The following is a 21,611-nucleotide window of genomic DNA, read 5'->3' on the forward strand; positions in this document are numbered from 1 at the left end:
ACCACATCTTCCTATACTTATGGATGCTCTACTAATTAATCATTATTTTAAGTCTACAGTTTGTATGTGCATTTTATAAGTGTTCTTGTCGGTGATAAACACTTCATCTGCTGTTCTGTTGTAAAAGTGTAATTACTTATAGCGTTCAAACTGAAGGATAACGTTTGTGTTTTCCTCACGGGAACATACTCTAGTTAATGTTTTTATGTAGTCGTTTGACATCAACATATGCTTCAAATACCTTCTACATGGATTTCAGAACAGTTTAATTTAAGTGAATATGAATATGGTTGTCAGAAGAAGGGATTTATTGTTTCTGGGGAAACATTACATTTGAAAAAAAAAATGCAAAACTTAACTTGCATAACAAAGACTGAATGGAGATTCGAGGCGACATGCCACCATCAGTTTTAATTCATTACATTTTTTTGATTTCTGATTAAAAAAATCAAAATTTCCCCCGACATTTTCACTATTTCATCATGTTCATAGTATTAGACTTATTGATTTATTTTAAACACCATATTGATTTTATTTATAATACTATTATCATTTGTATTATACTGATAGATAATCATTTGTTCCGTTGTGGACCCTCTTTATACTTGAAGTTGTATTAAAAGCTAAGAAACCGAAAGTTAATTGTTCTAAATACATTGCATTGCTAGAGTTGCATTGTAATGTAGTAACACGAGGAAGTTTAATCTGGATAAACCGGCGTACGATGAATAAAGGTCAAGTATACATGGTATACTGTAAGTGACATTTGAGTGATTAATTTAACGAAATTTAGTTAGAAAACCCCATAAAAGACATGTTTTACTGAGAACCTATTCAAATTAAATTCGGAGAAAATTCCAGGCAGATTACAACAGCACAGCGGGATTATTTGTTTTCCAGGAAAAGAAGTAAGACTTCAATTTATTTTTTGTGAATGGTTGGTATTAAATAAAAAAACACATTAATACGTAGGTAAAGCGCACGAACAGCTACCTCAGGTAAGAACTTAAATTTTCTAAAGCCGTACACTACTTTGTATGATACTGATAAATCATTATTTGTTCCGTTGTGGACCCTCTTTATACTTGAAGTTGTATTAAAATCTAAGAAACCGAAAGTTAATTGTTCTAAATACATTGCATTGTAATGTAGTAACACGAGGAAGTTAAATCTGGATAAACCGGCGTACGATGAATAAAGGTCAAGTATACATGGTATACTGTAAGTGACATTTGAGTGATCAATTTAACGAAATTTAGTTAAAAAAACCCCATAAAAGACATGTTTTACTGAGAACCTATTCAAATTAAATTTGGAGAAAATTCCAGACAGATTACAACAGCACAGCGGGATTATTTGTTTTCCAGGAAAAGAAGTAAGACTTCAATTTATTGTTTGTGAATGGTTGGTATTAAATAAAAAACACATTAATACGTAAGTAAAGCGCACGAACAGCTACCTCAGGTAAGATCTTAAATTTTCTAAAGCCGTACACTACTTCGTATGATACTGATAAATCATCATTTGTTCCGTTGTGGACCCTCTTTATAATTATGAAGTAACAATGATTCCCCCTTTTTTTCAAGGGTTTTGATTTTAGTTATATCGACGCCTAGCTGCAGAACCGTAGCTCCTATGATATTTTTTTACTATTTGCAGACCATAAATCTATAGTCCTCAAAAAGTCGAAAAGTATCATAAGGACCTAATAGCTACGTTTCAGCATTTTATACACGCCGTACTGAAGTTTCTGTTCTTGTCTAAGATTAAAATCATTTAACGAAGCTATCGATAACATTTTGGACATTTTGTCAATTTTAGCGATAAGTATTAGTATCAATAATGGATATGAAAGTAGCACCATCTTCCGTCTCAAAAAGGTACGACTACTAACAATCATATATCCCTTTCCTCATTATTCAGAGTAGAGGTTACGCCTGGAAATTGTTGATGTTTGTGGCCGGTTTGTTATTCGTTTTCGATATCCAACGGGCTCCGTTTGAAGAGGAATGTTTGGAAATATGTTGTCTTCAATACAAACGAAGATGGCTTTAAGTACCGAATCAGAACCAAAATGTATTTCAAACTGAGGCCGCTGAAATGACGTTGAGACTTTCCGAATCTTTCAAAGTCAATATATGTTGATTAATGTTAGGCTATATCGATAGCAGTACTATCAGAGCAATAAATTTGTAAAAATGCACATTAAACTGGTACACGGAAGACTTAAAGTAACACTTTACTATGAAACAAATCTATGGAAATCAAAAAGGCCGGATGCGTTAAATAGTATTTCCTGATCTTTCAGCGATCTTCAACTGATATGACATTTAGCACAGGACAACCATTTACGTATCTAAGATAACAAAAAATCTGGGAAATCCATCTGATATGATATGTATCTATGCTTAATATAAGGAATGGTCAATGTCCATAAATATTGAGGGTCTCCTGGTCAATTAAGCGATCTCCGGATGTCTTTTTTTATATAAAAATATCAAACTGCCACATAGAGTCATACGTTCAAATCGAGGAAAAGAAATGTCTTTGAATAAATACTGACATCATGTATATATATTTATAATATTTAAGGTTGGTCTATTGCTTTCATCCCAAATATGGAGGCCACTTCTCCAAGTTCGTCAGCATTTCAGAGCAGTCGGGTCATAAACTTGATTCGTTTAACCGCATGAAATTTCTAGTAATTGAATAGAACATTCACTGGAGTTACGTCTATTGAGTATCGAGTTATGTTTTTTTATATTAGGATGATCAATATTTGGAATTCAATTAATTGACCAAAACTTACCTATATTATTGGGCTTATTATTACCCATACAATAAGTATTATTAGAATTATTGACACTGAAGAAAGCTATTTGTTAAGCCGAAATAGTTGTCCCCAACACGATTTTATAACATCATATCCGTATATTATCGTCTTATATAAGTACCGTTGCGCTAATCTTTAGACTTTTATATATATACATATTCATAATATATACGACGCTAGATTAAAACTGACGGGAAAAGGTAACACCCAGCCACCGAAATCTTTATTTTTGTAGAGCCTAGGTGGTCGAATGGTCTAGCGCGTCAGGCATGGTGCAAGGTGATTTGGTGCCGCGAAATCTCAGTAGAATGAGTTCGAATCCCAGTGAGGGAAAAACAAAACATTTGCGAAAGCAAATTTATAGATCTAACATTGTTGGTCTGATTATTAGACGAATTATATCGTATTTTCAGCTTTGTATCACCATCTCTGCTGGTGATCCGATTGATCAGATATATATGTAGAGTCGTCACTAGTTCAGACGTACTCACATATATATATATATATATATATACATGTACATGTACACAGAAGTCTATAAATAGTACCAACCAGCAAATTTAATATGTACTGGATCACCTAGAATAAAGTTAAGAAATAGAGTGTTGGTATGAATATTGATCCTGACGAAGGATATGTATTAATTTAAAATATTTGTCAGGATAATACATTTTATCATTTATCACTTATCTTGTTGTCTTTTCATGTTTTTCACAGAACTAATCCGACAGGATGGAAAAGAAACACAGCAATGTTCTTCAGACCAACTTTGCATACCTTATAAAAAATCTTCATAACGTGGAAGCGATATGTGATGAATTACTAGCAGACGACATCCTTACATCAGGGATGAATGATTCAATTAAGGTTTGTCTGAGAGAGAAAAAAAACCCACATATTTGCTATTTAATAACTCAGATGTTACAGATGAGAAATGATAGTTAAATTAATTGAAATGTCCTTATAACTGAATAAACTTATACTACAGTAAATATAGAGGTACATGGACAAAAGGACAGCGGACAAAAGGTAACAATTAAGATAGGCAGGAAAAAAAGAGAGGAAAAAACGGCATTGCCATGTAGGTAATAGATGTGTTAAAATACTATATAAGATAAAATGATACAAATGACATTTAGATGTTAGTTGATCAATATGATTATAAATTCTATTTACAAGGTTGTTGTTAAGGAAATTTCAAAATGACTAGAAAGGAGTTATTATATGTATTTTAAGAAGTATGTATATAATTATATATGTGTGTGTGTGTGTATATATAAACCCAATTGTGACGTTATGTCTCGTGAACTTTTGAATTGTCCTATGACTTTCTGTCCTATCGCTATCTATACTATTCAACTTAAAGACCAAAACCATTCTAGCATGTTTGTCTCCGAGCCGACTATCGTCTGAAGTATTTTAAAAATGATAATAAATAGTTAGTCTATGTTACTAGTATGTACTTTATAACTTCATATAATAATTTTATTCAATAAGCGTAGCGTAATTAATTAAAACCCAAATTAATTTCCGTAGCTGGTTTCCTACTGCCTACGATTTGTTAGCAGTCGGAAATGATTTTGTATTCAATTTATATGACAACTAGGCACACGGCCAACTCGCCGAAATCAAACACGCTCACTAATTTTTACAACTTGCAATCACTAAAAAAAGAATTATAACGAGCTCGAAAAAAATTGTGTTTTTTTCTCGTTTGAATTGTTTTACATTGTCATTTCGTGGCCTTTTTATAGCTGACTATGCTGTATGGGTTTTCTCATTGTTGAAGGCCGTACGGTGACCTATAGTTGTTAATTTCTGTGTCATTTTGGTCTCTTGTGGAGAGTTGTCACACATAGACAGAATTCGAGAAAAATACTACTAACTCGGACCACTGGAAAAAAAAATCAAATCATCAGACAGTTTTAAATTGTATTTCCTCCGTTCTTGGATCACCAATGGAATAGTAAGTACATGTACAGGGTAAACAGGGGTTTGTCATCCAAAATGATAAAAGTAAGCGTCCTTTAAGATCTTTTTGTCAACATAAAATCTATTTAAAACATGCCATAGATGGCAAAAATTGACATTGCACAATACAGTAGTTATTCAAAATTTAGACAACCAGTGCACCTACAGTGAGATAAACTTTGAATAACTTTGTAGGAAACAATGTTTGCTTGGGGCAATTACTTTTGGTGGTTGGCATGACCAATCCAGGGGTACACACAGAAGAACATATATCAAAATTAAAAAGGATAATATATAACTGTGAAAAATAAAGAATAGACCAATATGTTAGCTCTTGCAAATGTTTCTATTCAGCAATATAAATTAAAAAAAGAAACATTTGCAATTTCAACCATTATTTATTTTAAATACTGTATTACAGCATAAAACGCCAAGGCCTACTGGACAGACTAGGGAACTTTTGACTATCTTACCACGGAGAGGAATGAAAGCTTATCAAAGCTTTATTAGAGCTCTCAATAAAACAGGGAATGGCGAATTTGCTGATCACTTAATAGCGGAGGATGGCTCTAAACGTAATGAAGTACATTCAGACACTTCTCGAATCCCAGATAATGTCTTTTCAAAGCCTAAAGATACTAACAGTGATACACAGGAGACAACAAAACAGTATGCCGAAAATCCAGAGAAATCTAAAAAATTAGAATCAGAAAATATTCAAGGTATGACAGATATCAGACAGGGAAAATGCAGAAACATCTGCATTTATTTCTTTTCAAATAAATGTAGATTTATAAATGAACTGAATTTCAATCTTAGCTATTAAATAGGTTGTCAAACTTGGTTTGTTGCTTTAAAGTAAGACATGGATAAGAGTAATAATAATACTAATATTTTGCTGAATAAGATCTGGGCAAAACAAATATCCTTTTCTTGACATGCTTCATGATTCTGTTCAGACTTCATATCTATATATAGAATCTGAGGTTTTGTGTTTTTAGAGATAACTCATGATATCAATGGAAAATACACATTTGCACTTTAAGTTGTGAAAAATCAAGAAAAAAAATCCATCAGTACCTCTTTTATCTATCGCGATCCTTCAGTGTGTATAAAAATGTATGTGTAGTTTTGAATGTCAATATCAATAACCACACACAAAAAAGAATTACATCATATATATCAGTGGGTTTATTAACAATGTGTATAAGTAGTGCATATTTTATTTTATTAAAGAAAAACTTAATAAAAATAACGCAAAAAGTTTGTATATCAATGAATGTCATTTTGTTTTGACTAACGAGTTGGAAATTCCCTTTGGTATCTTTAGCCTCTCTTGGATGACATAAACATCGACAAAAAACGGTAATAAATGTCCTTTCCTAGATTTAGATGTTTCAGTTTCTCACTTAAAACTCTACATCAATATTTACGATTATGGGGAGGATTTTTCATTTTCTATTGTTATTTTATTTTTTTAATGGAGGCTGTAATTCAGAAGATGTCTTTTGTAGCTGTTTTGTTTTTGTTTTTCGCTCATTGTTTTGTACACAAATGTAAGCCGTTAGTTTTCTCGTTGAATAGTTTCTATGAAAAATGACTGGGCCTTGTATAGCAGTTACAGCTGTAAAGGTTTAGCTTGTTGTTGACGACCATACGTTGACATATTGTTGATAATTGGTTTTTTGTAAACATTGTTGTGAATATTATTACAACAAAGTACATGTTCACGAAGTTGCGAGCATTACCATTGATCTTTTTGATTATGCTGTGGTTATTGTCGTGCTTTTATAATCTAAACCACCAAACGTTGTACCTGTTTTGCATTTTATAGATTTAGTGTTTGAATTTCGTTAATATGTTGAGAAGAGATGATGAAGTGCAATTAGTTTGCAATAAACGTAAAATTGTACCCACTTTGTGGTGCAAACCCCAGAGCAACCACAATTTTAGACATTCCAAATGTATTCAAAAGTCACAGTTTGTTTAGTAGGCAAGTATATATTGTTATTCTTTACTTGAAGGTTGGCCAGATTTACTCAATGGTTTACCATCTGTGAAGAAACGTGACATAGTAAAGTGCACCGAAGACTTACGTACACAGATTTGTAAAAGCAAAAATGGAAAGGTAATTTTGAAAAGCTTTTACATGTAACATGGAAGAATTTTCCAAACTGATCTTGGCTGAGTGACACTAAAGCACCATACATATTCCGTGAAAAATAAGAACAATTGTTTTACCTTTTTGCAATTAGATTATAGATAAGTTATTGTGAAAAAAAAGCAAAAAAGCAAACATACAGTAAAAGTCCTAAGTTTCTATGAGTAAATTATTTGAAATCTTCTATCAGCTGTGAATTAATTTAAACACAAGGATGGAATAATGGAAGTCACACAACTGATTGAGTAAAGATAAATTACCGTATCAGTGTATCTCTCTTTCTTCCAATATTTTGTTTGCTAGTTAATCAAATCAACAACATCATACTTTTCAATATAATAACCTACAATAAATACATGTATATAGTTGTAAATCGTATATTTTTCTAGTGTATTATTGTGTTGTGTTGGGGATAACTACTCGTACACTTCATTTGGTAGATTTAATTCTGGATCAACGAAATTTACACTATCTATTTGGTTTGCAGTTTGATCAGAAGAAACACCCACAAAGCTAGACAATACAGTTAATCATCTAATTAGTACTAACATTAAATATTAATTGGTATTATAATTTTCACTGTTATTAATATAAGTTAGATAAGTCATACACCTCTAATCTTGAATTTCATCCAAAAACTTTCTTAATTTTCGGAACACGTTTTGCGACGTCACTGTGGGCGTTGCATTGACTATGTCTAACAGGGCTGTGATTTTGTAATGTATTCGTTTTATTCTGTAGCTAGTGCCCACTTCAGTTTAATCTTGTATATCTATTATATAGTCATTATATAAAATTTACTATTTGCAAAACTGTATTATTCTTGATAATAATGATGGTTTTGTCCCAGGCGGATAACCCTGTCCTCTACCTTTTGGAACTTTTGTAGTTGTTATGGCTTTCAAACTTTTTACATCTAAGCATAGTTTTGTGTGGATGTAACACGCGTCTGGCGTATAAAAATAGTTTTCAACCTGTTACCTTTTGAAGGCTATTATTCGTTTGTTTCTCTGTCCTATGTTTTCTCCCATTTATCTGTTTAATTATTTTAACCCTATCGTATAATGTTGTCATTTTAATGTTATAATTAACACCGCCATTAAAGCAGGGGGTTTGGCATGTCACAAAACCAGGTTCAACCCACCATTTTTTTCATGAAATGCCCTGTACCATGTCAAGAAAATGGCCATTGTTACATTATAGTTCGTTTCTCTGTGTGTTACGCTTCGGTGTTGTGTATCTGTTGTGTCGTAGTTCTCTGATATTTGATTGGTTTCCCTCAGTTTTAGTTTGTAACTCGGATTTGTTTTTTCTCTATCGATTTATAAATTTTAAACAGCGGTATACTACTGTTGCCTTTTTTTACTTTAATATCAGGTATACCATATGACAGGCAAAAAGAAAGGAAAAGTTTTAACTATATCTAATGTGCAATGTTCGGATCAGAGCAAAGAAGCAAAAGCAGTAAACAAGTGTGGAAGCTGTGTGGACTTTGACAAAACTTCTCTGTCACAACTGTTTACTTACATGCAGTATGAAACAAAACAGAGTTATACAAAAAGAGATGTTTCAGAAGAGGTAAATCATAATGTTCAATATATACAATTATTGTAATATAGAATGTATGATGAACGGTAGTGCTGCTGTCAAAGTGTGTGATTGGATAATTGATAATATATAATTGTAAGATAACAGTAAAAACTTTTCAAAGTATTAAAATTATAATGTATAAAAAACAAAGTAGGAGCCAAAAACAAACTTGCTCTAATTGATACATTCTCTATTTCCATTCTAAGTTTTATTGCTGACATGACATTATAGGTAAAAATGTCAAGAATTGGGGTTTAACGGTGATCATTGTGTTATTACCTTATTCATTACAAAACGAACACCCATGTCAACAAAGAAAAAAATGATAACATGCAGTTACTTGATAGACAAAGCACACATCAACAAAGTTATTACGTTTTGAAAGTCAATGAAAATCAATTTAAAACGATAAAATACATCATTAAAAAGAGTAATTAGGCTTACATGTTTTTCCAGGTCGAATATTTAGGTTACAGAATAATCTTGTTCATATACTCGGGTAGAACTGTTTTTAGAATTGTTTTTTTATAGTTCTTGTCCTTTGTTTTTTTCTGAGAGGTACCTGAAACATAATTAACGTTTAAATGATGAGTCACGTTTTTTTTTTATCTTCTCTTGGTATGTAAAGTATCAGTTGCTGAACTTCTAAAGTAAGTTTTGCAATTTTTTATACTTTTTACAGGACATGAAGACATTTCTTGCTACGCAGTTAGAAAATGAAGATAATTCCACTTTTGACAGTCTGGTAATAGTTTTTTACTCTGGTGGAATGGAATTTAAACCAGATTGCATATATGACACAAATGGCAGGGAAATTGACAAAGATGGCATACTTGAAATGATCCGAAAATCAAAATATTTTAAAGACAAACCAAAAGTTGTTATAATCAGAACTTATGATTTTAAAGGTATGTAACTTGATGTTATTGTATGTTCTGTTACACATGTTACAGCTAAGTGTATATATGTGTTTAGCAATATTCATAATATGTGTATACACAATTTGATTTCCTTTATATAGTCTACTTTTAATTTCTTTATGAACATGTATAATAGATAAAACTTCAAAAAAGTGTTTACCTATGTTTATTTAGACTATGTTTGATACTGTGATGGCACAGTAGGATTGAAAACATGCAAACTCCTTTAGAGTCGAAGAAGATAAAACAATTTTCTTGTACTAATTATAGATAAACAGAAATAGTTAATGTCTATGTTGTGATAACAACTTTATATGGTAAGATGATGTGCGTGATTTGTGTTGCTAAGTATATAGTATTACTTAAGTTACAAACATGACTTGAAAGCCTATAGTCTTTCGAGAAAAATGCCTAATGCAGTTATCCATATTGATAAACGGTTCAAATTTTGAAACCTTAAAGTGTACATCTTATACGGAACAATTGCAGCAGTTTGTTTGCAGAAAAGACACAATGATCACTCTAATGTTTTGTACCTGGCGTTAGAATCTCATATTACTAATAGAATGTGCTAAATAATTGATGCAACACAAAGGAATCTATTTTCATTTTAAGTCATTGATGTTATAATGGGTATGATTATCATTTAAGAATAGAACTTGAAGACAAACTGCTCATGTCTTATTTATATTTCGTTTCACTTTATCAGAAGAAACAGAAACGGGTGATGTACTTGATGCTGTTTCACATGAACTGCATTTTTACAAAAGGCCAAATAAAGATGATCTTTTTGTGGTGTCATCTCAACCCAGGACAAGTAAGTATATTAATAATTACATATCATATACTATAGTAATAAAGATTGTTTTTCTATGTAATGTTTCTAGGAATCAAAAATGATATTTTCCTTTCGATATGTGTAACAAAAATTTGGATATATCTTTAAATTATATAGCACATCTGAAGAAACAGTTTTTTTCTTCAAACTAGAGAAAGTCAACTTATATTGATTTGACAGCCTGTATATGTAAAGAATAGATGATTTTGACATGTGGATAATAACAAAGAAAGTAGACGTATACCAGAGAAATATCCAAAGTCATTAGTCGAAAACATACCGCAATGTCATGGCAAAAAAACGAATAATTGCACAAAAGTACATATAAAACAACATATAACACTAGACTAAACAACACAAATTTAGAAAGTCTATTAAGATTTCAAAAGCCTACATCTAGCAATTTCTTATTATAAATTTAGGGTTTGCTATATCTTAATAATTTGGAATAAATGCTTTTATTGTTCTTGATAAACAGTTAATAATATGTTAAGACGTGTTTACTACTGTGAAATATGAAAGTAATAAAATAGGCATGAATATTTTGCATTGTATATATCAATCGGAGGTAAAAATAGTACTGCATGCTCAGTATCAATATCCATTCATTCTTCTCTTATTAAGCAGTTATGAGAAAACATTAGCAGAAGGAAACATATGTTCAACGTTAATATTGTTATTCAATAACAAATAATGTATAATTTGAAAATTATATTCATTTAAGAAAAAGGACCTTGGATTATTGGAGAAGGAATGAATGGATCATATTTTATACAGGCGATAATTCACGTCTTTAAGAAAATGGCCCACGAAAAATCATTTATGGAAATGATGATAGAGGTAATTGTAGAAACAACACTTTTTACAAATGTTTGGTCCTCAATGCTCTTCAACTTCGTACTTTATTTGACCTTTTTAATGTTTTTTTATATGAGCGTCACTGATGAGTCTTTTGTAGACGAAACGCGCGTCTGGCTTAAACAAAATACAACCCTGGTATTGATGATGAGTTTATTCACTTACCTCAACAATGATGTGTGGATTTAGCCTTAGTTAAACTCATATCTGTGGTCATATAGTATTTTTGACACCATGGATAATTACAATGTAACCCCGGGTTCATATACTGCTATGGAAAATTTACCTTCAATTGTAAATTGATCTCCCCTTTTTTCCTTCTTAATAATTTTTAGAAAATTTAACATTATTTTAAAGCTTATTACTTGAATGCTTTCATTATTTGAACTTCTAACATATAAAGGGAGTTAAATTTTTTCACATCCAATCTCTAAAACCAGAATTTAAAGTCCTGTATTCGGACCAGTACAATTTTGTATTTACCGGCTTTTTGTATTATACATGTATTAATTACCAGTTCTCAGACACATGAATTCAACGGACATTTTTTAAATGTATTTTTTGTATTTTAGGCCATTGACTCATAACAAACTATATCTCATAGTTAATTATTTTTTTTCATAAATGGACTTTTAATATTTTTCTCAATCATATTTTTGTATTCTTTACTGTAGGAAATCGATGACAAATTAACCAGAAACTTACTATATTTATCATTGTCTTGTATCATGTGTATGGTACATAAGAAATACAAACATTGATAAAGGGTAGGGTAACCATAACTGATATTTGATAACAATAATAAGCAATTGTTCGGTGTCTTTTTTTTAAACAAAAATCACAGTATATATGTGTCATTATATTTCTTTACAAATGAGAATAAAATACAATATCATACGTGTGTAAGGTTACTTTTTTAATACTTTATTATTTATTTTACAGTAAATATGTGTATATATATAACAGTTTTTGTTGTTTATACAAGTGATAAAAAAAGTAAAATCACATACGTACTGACCTCTGAGGAAAATTCAAAACGCAAAGTCCCCCAATCAAATTGCGAATCACAAACGACTGGATAACAATTGTCATATTCCTGAAGTTGATACGAATTAAATTCTATTCTCAGGTAAATAATTGTCTAGCCAGTGCTAATATGCCCAAGAAAGGAAAACAAGCTGTTGCAGAAGTAATGGTTCTTGAACATAGTGACGATAAAGACTTGTTCTTCTATCCAGGATTAAAAGACCTTCCATTGATTGGTATGGAATATGTAATTCATATAAGAACAAAGAGTTTATTAAAATCCGTATCATTAAAAAGTAATTCAACCATACTGCAAAAAAATGCGGTAAAAAGTATCGTTTCTAAAGATAACACTACATTAGCAATACAGAGAACATACATCTACAAATAATTGCCTTTTAGAAGACGATAGTATGTAACCAATAATCTCATGGTACATTGTGAATAAGTTATTATAGAGTGATATTTTGTACGGCCAAATTGCATTAATAGAAACAGTTAATTGTGTTCAAAGGAACTTTGTATTTCCTCCAAATATCAATACATTAGCTTAACAACACGAACCACCACTCTGTATCCAATAATTTCAAACGAATCCATGAGTCAATTTCACAAAAAAACTTACGACTAAGATTGATAATAAGTATACTGATTTGTTCATGTCTTAAGACTAATCTTAGTCTTAAGTTTTTTTTTGTGAAATCGGCTCCTGGTATCTATGATGAGTTTATTTTCGATCTAAGAATGCAATAAAGTCGTTTTCATTGTTAAAAAAAAACGCAAAATTGGTGTTGACAGAAGTGTAATATTTTCATGAAATTTGTGACAATTTGTATTTCTTATGAAATGTATACACAATATATATACATTTTATTTAAAAAAATAAATAAAAAAAGTATTGTAAAAATTATCATATGCTAGTTTTGATCTGATTATCTTAAATCCTTTATTTTAAATTTTTCATTTAGTACCTGAATGGCCAGACTTAACAGCTGGTGGAAACACCGTGCAGAAGAAAGATGTCATATCATCTGAAGGGAATTTCTACACTAAAATGAAAAATAACGAAGTAAATATTTGACAAATTAATGTTTCATTACAAAATATACATCACTAGACCCAAGGTGTCAATCTAGAAAAATGATTTGCATGTCTGTATTTAGTATACACCTGGGAAAAGTATTGCAACACTTCCATTGAAAACAATGTAAAATGACATGATTGTAGAATGGTTATAATTTGGGTTTTACCAAATACTTTTCACCCATTTATGTTTTAAAATTGATTTCATGGTATCAACTTACTTTCATCAAATATTAATGCTACATGGATAGGACATAACAGCTGCGCGGAAATAGTTTTTCATGCTTTTCACAAAAAATGCAAATTTTGCAGGTCCCATTTTCCCAAAACATTAGTTCTGCAATAAATACAGATTTTTTAATGCATTAAACTCATTTAGAACTGTTAAAAATGCCTAGTTTAACACACATTTTCTGTATCAAATGTTTAGTTTGCTGTACAAATTACTTTTATAAAATGTATATAAGACAAAGCTTGCATATTTTTTCAGTACATCTCTCATGATGCGTCTCTCTAGTCTTAATTTTGCCTGAAATGTAAGTTAATAACGCAAATTCAGTTTTAAACCATAGACAGATTAAAAGTATTTGGTAAAATCTATTTATACCATTCTACAATCAAGTCATTTAACATTGTTTTCAATGGAAGTGTTGCAATACTTTGTTCCAGATGTATAGTTTGCCAGTTGTTTCTTAAACCAAATACTATAACCATGTTCATGGAAGGAACATAAGAATATGATTGTAGAAATGAATTACATATACCAATAAATCACAGACTGAAACTAACTACATGAGTTATTGTTTTACAATTGATGTTTGTCCGATTTTGGAAGACACAGACATTAGCTCAAGTCAAAGGACCAGTTTTATATGACTCTTAGAATTTCAATCGTGTATATCACATTAAAATCTTAGGAACTAAATGGAACCAAACCTGCAGTGAATTATAACCATAGTACGTTATTGTAGATTTCCCATTCAACTTTGCTACTTTGACATAATATCTAAACTTCTCCTCACTTGAATAATAAAAAAGACTAACTTTGATTTAACAACCTTCACCTATGAGTGGAAATACGTAGGTTCATGTAATAGTTTATTTGAAGTAATTTTAGATAATTTGTTTATTATCTATTGCAAATGTGCAGCGTTTTGATATTTCAAAGCTTCATGGATGATTATTTGTTGTCCATTTTGTGTACTTTACTACTCATACAGTTGCAACACACAACCTTCAAATATCAATTCTAAGTACCTATTAAGTGTAATTCATATTGTTAACACATTTAGATACATGGGTGATATTTTCATAAAGGTGTCAATTTTCAACAACCTCATTAATATTTGATACTCCAACTATTTCAACCCACATATGGTTCTTTAAGTATAAGAAATGTAAAGCGTATGTCAAAATCTAATTGAATCTTAACTTGTTTGAAGATTTACTCAATGAGAAGTGAAAACAGAGGGAAGTTTATTTTGATATCCAATGTTCAGTGCATACCATGTCAAGATATAAAGAACGAAAAAGACAAGAAGGAGACAGAGATATGTGCAGAGAGGTATTCAGAATGTGTCAGGAATTCAGACTTTGATAAATCCAACATGAGTCAGCTATTGAAATACATGGGATATGATTTAAGAGCTGGCGACCAGGTTGAAAATTTGACAAAAGAGGTATATCATTTAAACTAAAGTTTGATGAGGACGGCTACTGTGTCTGGCGTACAAATGTATAAGCCTGTTATGGATGATAAGTGTTTACAACCAGTGGGCTATTGCTATCGTCGTATTTGACACGACATTTTGGATTTTCACATTTTAATGATATTCAACTTTATATTTGATGTGGCCCTTCATGTAGTTTGGAATTGAACATTTCTTGAACTATGATCAAATGAACGCAACACAGACAAATAAAAACGTACTTGTGCTTGCTTTTATATTTATCTATCCAATGTATATAAACTCATCATATATAGATACCAGGATTAAAATTTTAAATATACGCCAGACGCGCGTTTCGTCTACAAAAGACTCATCAGTGACGCTCGAATAAAAAAATGTTAAAAAGGCCAAATTAAGTACGAAGTTGAAGAGCATTGAGAACCAAAAATTCCTAAACGTTTTGCCAAATACAGCTAAGGTAATCTATTCCTGAGGTAGAAAAGCCTTAGTATTTCAAAAATTCTAAGTTTTGTTAACAGTTAATTTATCATTATGAACATATCAATGATAACTCAAGTCAACACAGAAGTGCTGACTACTGGGCTGGTAATACCCTGGGATATATTTCCACTATTTTGAGATGACTATGTTACGTTAGTAGAGAACTTTTAAGCATTTTTTACATTTGTTGAAGTGTTGTAACCGCAACACCTTGTGACCACAATGGTTTGATAGAAAGTTCTTATACTACTAGGTACTATTGATTGTGATCATGTGCAGTAACCATATTGTACCATTCCTTTTTGTTATCTGAAAATTTTTACAAGAAGTTTAGGACTTGAACTATTATTTGGAGTATGGTTTGTATTCCTATCTTATTTTTGTTGTAAACATTCAATCCCGAGAAGGTGGTTAGCCATGTCATAAAATTGAAACGATTTCTTAGTAAACTTTACGGACGCAATCCTGAGATGAGTGACCATTATTGAATACCTGTTTTACAGATGACGCAGGATATCTGCCAATTGTCGTCACGACAAATCCGTCCTCTTTTCCGCAAATGTGAAATATCGAATTACACAAATCAGCGGATGTTAACATGAATAACCCGACGGGTGCCACATGTAGAGTAACATCTGCCTTTCGTACATATATTCTGAGACTACACGGTTTTAAGTGTGGTTCGTGTCGCTATGTATTTAGTTCTCTATACTGTGTACTTAAGATTAATTAAAATCAAAACAAATTGAGTTTTCATTTATTGTTTGTCTTCTACATTCAAATTTTATGTAATATGTCTTTGCAATTCATTGGACGTCTTTCCTTTCCGAATGTAAACATGCTGCAGACACTAGTTTTTTTGCATACTACTCTTTTTTTTAACTTTTTATCCCGTATTTACACATTTATATCTATGTGAAGAACTCTGTCTGTACAGTTAAATAAAATAATTAATAATAAAGTTTCCTTTCTTTTTGCAGGAAATCAAAAAGTTCTTGAAAACGAAATTAATGGAGATCGATAATGATACTTCTTCCCAGTATGATAGCCTGGCTATATTGTTTTTGTCAGGGGAAATAAAGTGTGAAGCAGCAAAGATCTATGACAAAGAAGGAAACTTCATTCCAAGAAATGAAATTTTAAATATCGTTAAAGAATGTAAACATTTCAAAGGGAAACCAAAAGTTATATTTGTCCAAACCTACAGTTTCCAAGGTACTTATTTGTAATAAATCATTGAATAATAATAATTTTGCAATTTTAGATTTCAATTCTTTCTGAAATAAACATAAGAAAATCATTGCTATAACTTAAATGTCGAAAAGTAAAATAATAAAATACCTAAATTCAATGAAAATTCAAAACGGACAGTGCCTAGCCAAATGGTGAAATTAAACGCTCAAATCCACGAAAAATGAAACAATGTGTTAAAAATATTTAATTTGAATACGGCCATTTCGACGGGGTTTTTCAAACTTTTACTTTAGTTTTACGTTCCTGTTATAGAATGTACTAAAATTTGTATTCCACATACACACATGAGGACGTTTCCTAATGGCGAAGTTATTTTGTTATATACATTAACATTCTGATGGGCATGAATTATTATGTAACATCAAAGCATTGCCAAATAATTCAATTTATTTAGAAATGCACTTCTTCATATTGTTGATGTTATATTTGTTATTCTCGTGGTGTTTTGTCTGTTGCTTGGTCCGTTTCTGTGTGTGTTGCGTTTCGGTGTTGTGTCGTTGTTCTCCTCTTATATATAATGCGTTTCCCTCGGATTTAGTTTGTTACCCCGATTTTGTTTTTTGTCCATGGATTTATGAGTTTTGAACAGCGGTATACTACTGTTGCCTTTATTTATATGTGTTATTCAGTGTTTTCCTTTCTTCATTTGTCTATATTTTTTTACCAAAAATTTCAATAATTTGGAGATTAAATATTTTCCAGAACAGATTTTACTGTGTGTTATTCGTTTCATTTTCTGCAATCTCTTTGATAGAAAAAAAAGGAGGAGGGAGGTATAATCAATGTTCATTGTCAAAATAACGTTTAATCTAGGTTCCCTTTTTTGTGTTGTACACCACATTTTCTACACATATGTTTAGTCTGCCGAAAAGAATTTATTGCAAAACAAAATAATATTATCATGTATAACTCCTTAGTCAAATAAGTTTGAAGGGTATCTTGCGTACTTGTATTTAACCTGTATATTAAACTGTTTATGTTTAATTTTAGACAAAACTGAACCTTTGGATCAAACAGATTCTACAACAAATGATATTATCAAGAGAGGTGAACCAAACACAGACGACATATTTATGGTATCTAGTTACCCAAGAATAGGTAAAGATTAATATGGCATCTTACTTGATTTACTCTATTTATTTATATCTAGTAGCAATTTATGTATAGTTATCTGGTTTATATTTAATCAACTTTCAACTCCATTTTCGCTTTTACTTAATCATATTTATGTAATAGCCCATTATGTTTTGATATTAGAAATGAGAAGTGTTTTTCAAAAGTTTGATTCAGGGTGATACTTTGACATGTGTAGATGTCTCCTGCTAGGAGTTATTTCCTGTCATATAAATTTGCGATTAGTTAAAATGTCACAATAGCAAAATCAGAGACAGTCGATTAGTTTACATGATACCTAACGACTCTTCTCTGATCTAAACATTTAAAACCACAAACATATGTCGCTTGTAATGTAGTAATCAGGAATCAAAAGAAAACATATGTTGATGATTAAAAATGAGATTGGTAATGGGAAAAGTGTTTAAGAGACAACAACCCGATCAAAGAGCTGACAACAGCCGATGGCCATCAATGAGTCTTTAATGCAGCGAGAAACTCCCGCATCCGGCGGCGTGCCTCAGCTGGCCCCCAAATAAAAAATTATACTAGTTAACTGATATTGGACATCACACTAAACTCCAAAATTTACACGAAAAACTAAAATTTGAAATTAAACAAGACTAACGAAATCCAGAGTCTTCTGACATGGGAGAGGCGCAAAAATGCGTTGTTGGAGTCCATTAAATGCAAAAAATTATGTGCAAATCACACACTTAAAGATATTTAAACAATATAAGATAGAGCATCATGCTTTTTATATCTGGGAAATAAAAAATAATGATAAGATATATAGAAATTGTCTCAGTTGTCACCGAGTTAAGCTTGAGATCGGTCATTTGTGTCAGCATCACGACGTTTATTGGTGTAATTATATCATTCTTTTATTTTAACTTAACTGTAGCATACATTGTATACATTAACATGTGGGATATTGAGTTTAAGGGCCATTTATATATCATTTGTAAGTAAAATTACAAATCTAAGCAAGTTTAGGCGGCAAGGTGAGCATGGACACAGATCTTTTCATAGTGTAGATCATGGCGAAAGATATAAGTTTTGACACCGTACTTTGACATATAATGGTTTGCTTTTAAAAATAAAAAAAATAAATCGATGGAGAGTTTTCTCATTAGTACTCATTAGTACACATCTTCCTATATCTATTTGTTTGCACATGCTAATAGTTAGAATTATTCTTTACAGAACAAGGTCCATGGATAATTGGTGAAAACATGATTGGTTCATACTTCATTCAAGCACTCGTACACGTGTTCAAGAACTTCGCATATAAAAAATCGTTTATGGAATTATTGAAAGAGGTATTTGATGAACACAAAACAATTGCTAGAATTATGTAACATAAACAAATCCAACATTTGGAAGGTATCTCGGCCCTGTCAATCATTCTTGTCGTCTGTCAACCCAATATATCAAAAACAATTTGTCAGGCTTGCTTTTGCAGATTGTCCAGATATATATTAGGATTAAGGATTATGACATCAGTATCGTCTACAAAAGACTCATCAGTGACGTTTAATTCTTAAAAGTTGACGAGGCCAAATAAAGACTTTAAAAATGTATATAATGCAGAATCTTTAAACGAAAATGTATATTACCTGAGTGTATGTGTTCATTAATTTTTCTACAAGGCACAGGTGCTGAGTTAGACATAGTGCAGATGTAAAACATTAAGTAATTGCGTAGCAATCCATTTAAAATTACTTTTTGCGTGATACATAAGATTTTCAGCTTTGTGTTCTTACATTCAAACAATTGTTTATATACACTTTGATATATTATGTTTTCATATACATTAATCCAATAATGAGTCCATTGCATTGTAAATATATATATCGGGAATAGGAAAATGAAGACTATATGTCAAGAATTCGAAACAAAAACATTACCAAAATAAAAAAAGGTTAACAGACAAATAGCATTTTCACAAACTATCTATGAATGGGCAAGAGGAAGCCACAGATATTTGCAGTTAAGATTTATCATAATTTTTTCTTAGTATTAAATGATTAAATTTGAGGACTTTACATTTGTCTTTGCAGGCGAACATTTGTCTGGACCAAACTTTGATTCCTAAGCTGACAGTTGATGGAAAAAACAGTGGTACTGAGGAGAAAAAACGTGTTGCACAAATTGTCTTATTAGAATATTCTGAAGACAAAGAACTTTACTTTTTTCCAGGACTTGAGTTTGAAGCACCTGTAGATAAAGGCGTCGAGCCTGTGAATTTGTCTACTTCAATGTCTGGGAAACCAGTTACCACAGCAAGTTAAAGTTACCCTACAAACTTCATATAATGCAGTTAAATTTTGTAGAACTAATTGTTCGTAAATAAAGAAGCTAACTTTTGATGGAATAGTGTATGAGATTAAAGAAAACAATTCATAAAAAATATATTAAAATGTGCCTTATCTTACCTTTTCTTTTACTAAAATTGTATATGACATACATCAGTTTGTTTAATGAAGTTTGGTGAAGATTCACGTCAGTAGTTACAAGCAATAACTTGTATCTAATTTGTAGTTATTGAAGTAAAGATTCTTAATTGGTACTGACGTTGCTCATGTTTTTTATCATCTTAATAACGTGTTAATGTATTCTTTTATTTGTCCTTTTCACTGTTTAGTCTACTTTAGGTGATATTCATTTGAAGTGGCTCGGTACTTATACAACATTTTTTATTGTGCTATGATGAGAAAAACATATTCCTGTCTTTCATTTTTGCCTATTCATGCTTTGTCTATATTTCTTTTTGTGTTCCATTATTACATACTAGTATTTGTTTGTTTTTATACTGATTAAAATAATTACACAATATTGACTGATGCACCCTTATATAGAAATTTTTACATTTCATGTCGGTTTGTGTTGTCATACATCATTCTCAATATAATACAATTGTATGCAACTGTGAAAAAAGTGAAAGGTTAAGCTAGCTATAACACTAGGTATAATCCACCATATTTTATAAAAGAAAATGCCTGTTCCAAAGTAAATGGAGAAAACCTGGAGGTAATTATCATTATTTCTTATGCAGCAAAAATACTGCAATCTGATTGGTTAATAACCCCGGTGTAAACAACACCTCACCCTAGTTCACCCCCGAAATAAATAAAATTTTGCCAAAATTTTTATAAATAAAATTTTGACTTAATAAATAAATAAAATAAAAAAAGAAATATTAAAATTTTGAAAAAAAATTAAAAATTAGGACAAAAATTTCAAATTTAAAAAAAAGATTCTGGAAAAAACTCAAAAGGACACAACATTTTTCTGATTTTTTCCAAAAATAAAGAAAACAAGTATTTAACAATGCGCAGCAACTTCGACGTTGAAAAAATGTTACGCTGGAAATTTTTCATTACCATTTTTCAATTTTACATCTTGGTTTCAAAATGAGTAAAAGAATTGTCCATAAGAAATATATTCGTTATCTTGGTGTAATCAGGGGTGTATGAATTTTCAACAACGGTGTAAAATTCTGTACATTCTGCTGCGCCTCAGGGTGTATGAATTTTCAACAACGGTGTAAAATTCTGTACACCCATGATTACACCAAGATAACTAATAATACAACTATATGCTTGAAATTGTTAGTCGACTCCTTGTAGATGTTTTTTTTTTCAATAAAAGGATGTTATTACATTCTTGAATGTTTCAAAATCCCTCCACATTTTCCATAAATATATATTCTATCTGGATTATATCTTTTACATTGTAGTTTATGTTTACATAGTACATTTTTTTATCAAAACTTATTGCTTGATAAAAG

The 21,611-nt window shown here is 30.9% G+C and overlaps 1 protein-coding gene across 3 annotated transcripts; it reads left to right on the forward strand.

Moving 5' to 3' along the window:
• Positions 1 to 580: 580 nt before the first annotated feature.
• On the forward strand, positions 581 to 20,287 carry LOC139500674 (caspase-2-like). 3 transcript variants are annotated; one of them, XM_071289466.1, is made up of 15 exons: positions 581 to 908; positions 3,551 to 3,700; positions 5,226 to 5,526; positions 6,829 to 6,932; positions 8,343 to 8,543; positions 9,238 to 9,463; positions 10,185 to 10,292; positions 11,038 to 11,153; positions 12,301 to 12,433; positions 13,166 to 13,266; positions 14,723 to 14,959; positions 16,432 to 16,666; positions 17,696 to 17,803; positions 19,025 to 19,140; positions 19,882 to 20,287. In XM_071289466.1, exons 2-15 carry the CDS (start codon positions 3,566 to 3,568, stop codon positions 20,110 to 20,112), a joined length of 2,352 nt encoding a protein of 783 aa, XP_071145567.1. In that variant the 5' UTR covers positions 581 to 908; positions 3,551 to 3,565; the 3' UTR covers positions 20,113 to 20,287. The 3 variants fall into 3 exon arrangements, with proteins under 3 accessions (XP_071145567.1, XP_071145568.1, XP_071145569.1); XM_071289467.1 differs by lacking the exon at positions 581 to 908 and adding an exon at positions 1,214 to 1,375; XM_071289468.1 differs by lacking the exon at positions 581 to 908 and adding an exon at positions 1,285 to 1,464.
• Positions 20,288 to 21,611: the final 1,324 nt, after the last annotated feature.

This window comes from Mytilus edulis, chromosome 13, assembly GCF_963676685.1.
Source record: "Mytilus edulis chromosome 13, xbMytEdul2.2, whole genome shotgun sequence".
In the NCBI taxonomy this organism is placed as follows: Eukaryota; Metazoa; Mollusca; class Bivalvia; order Mytilida; family Mytilidae; genus Mytilus; species Mytilus edulis.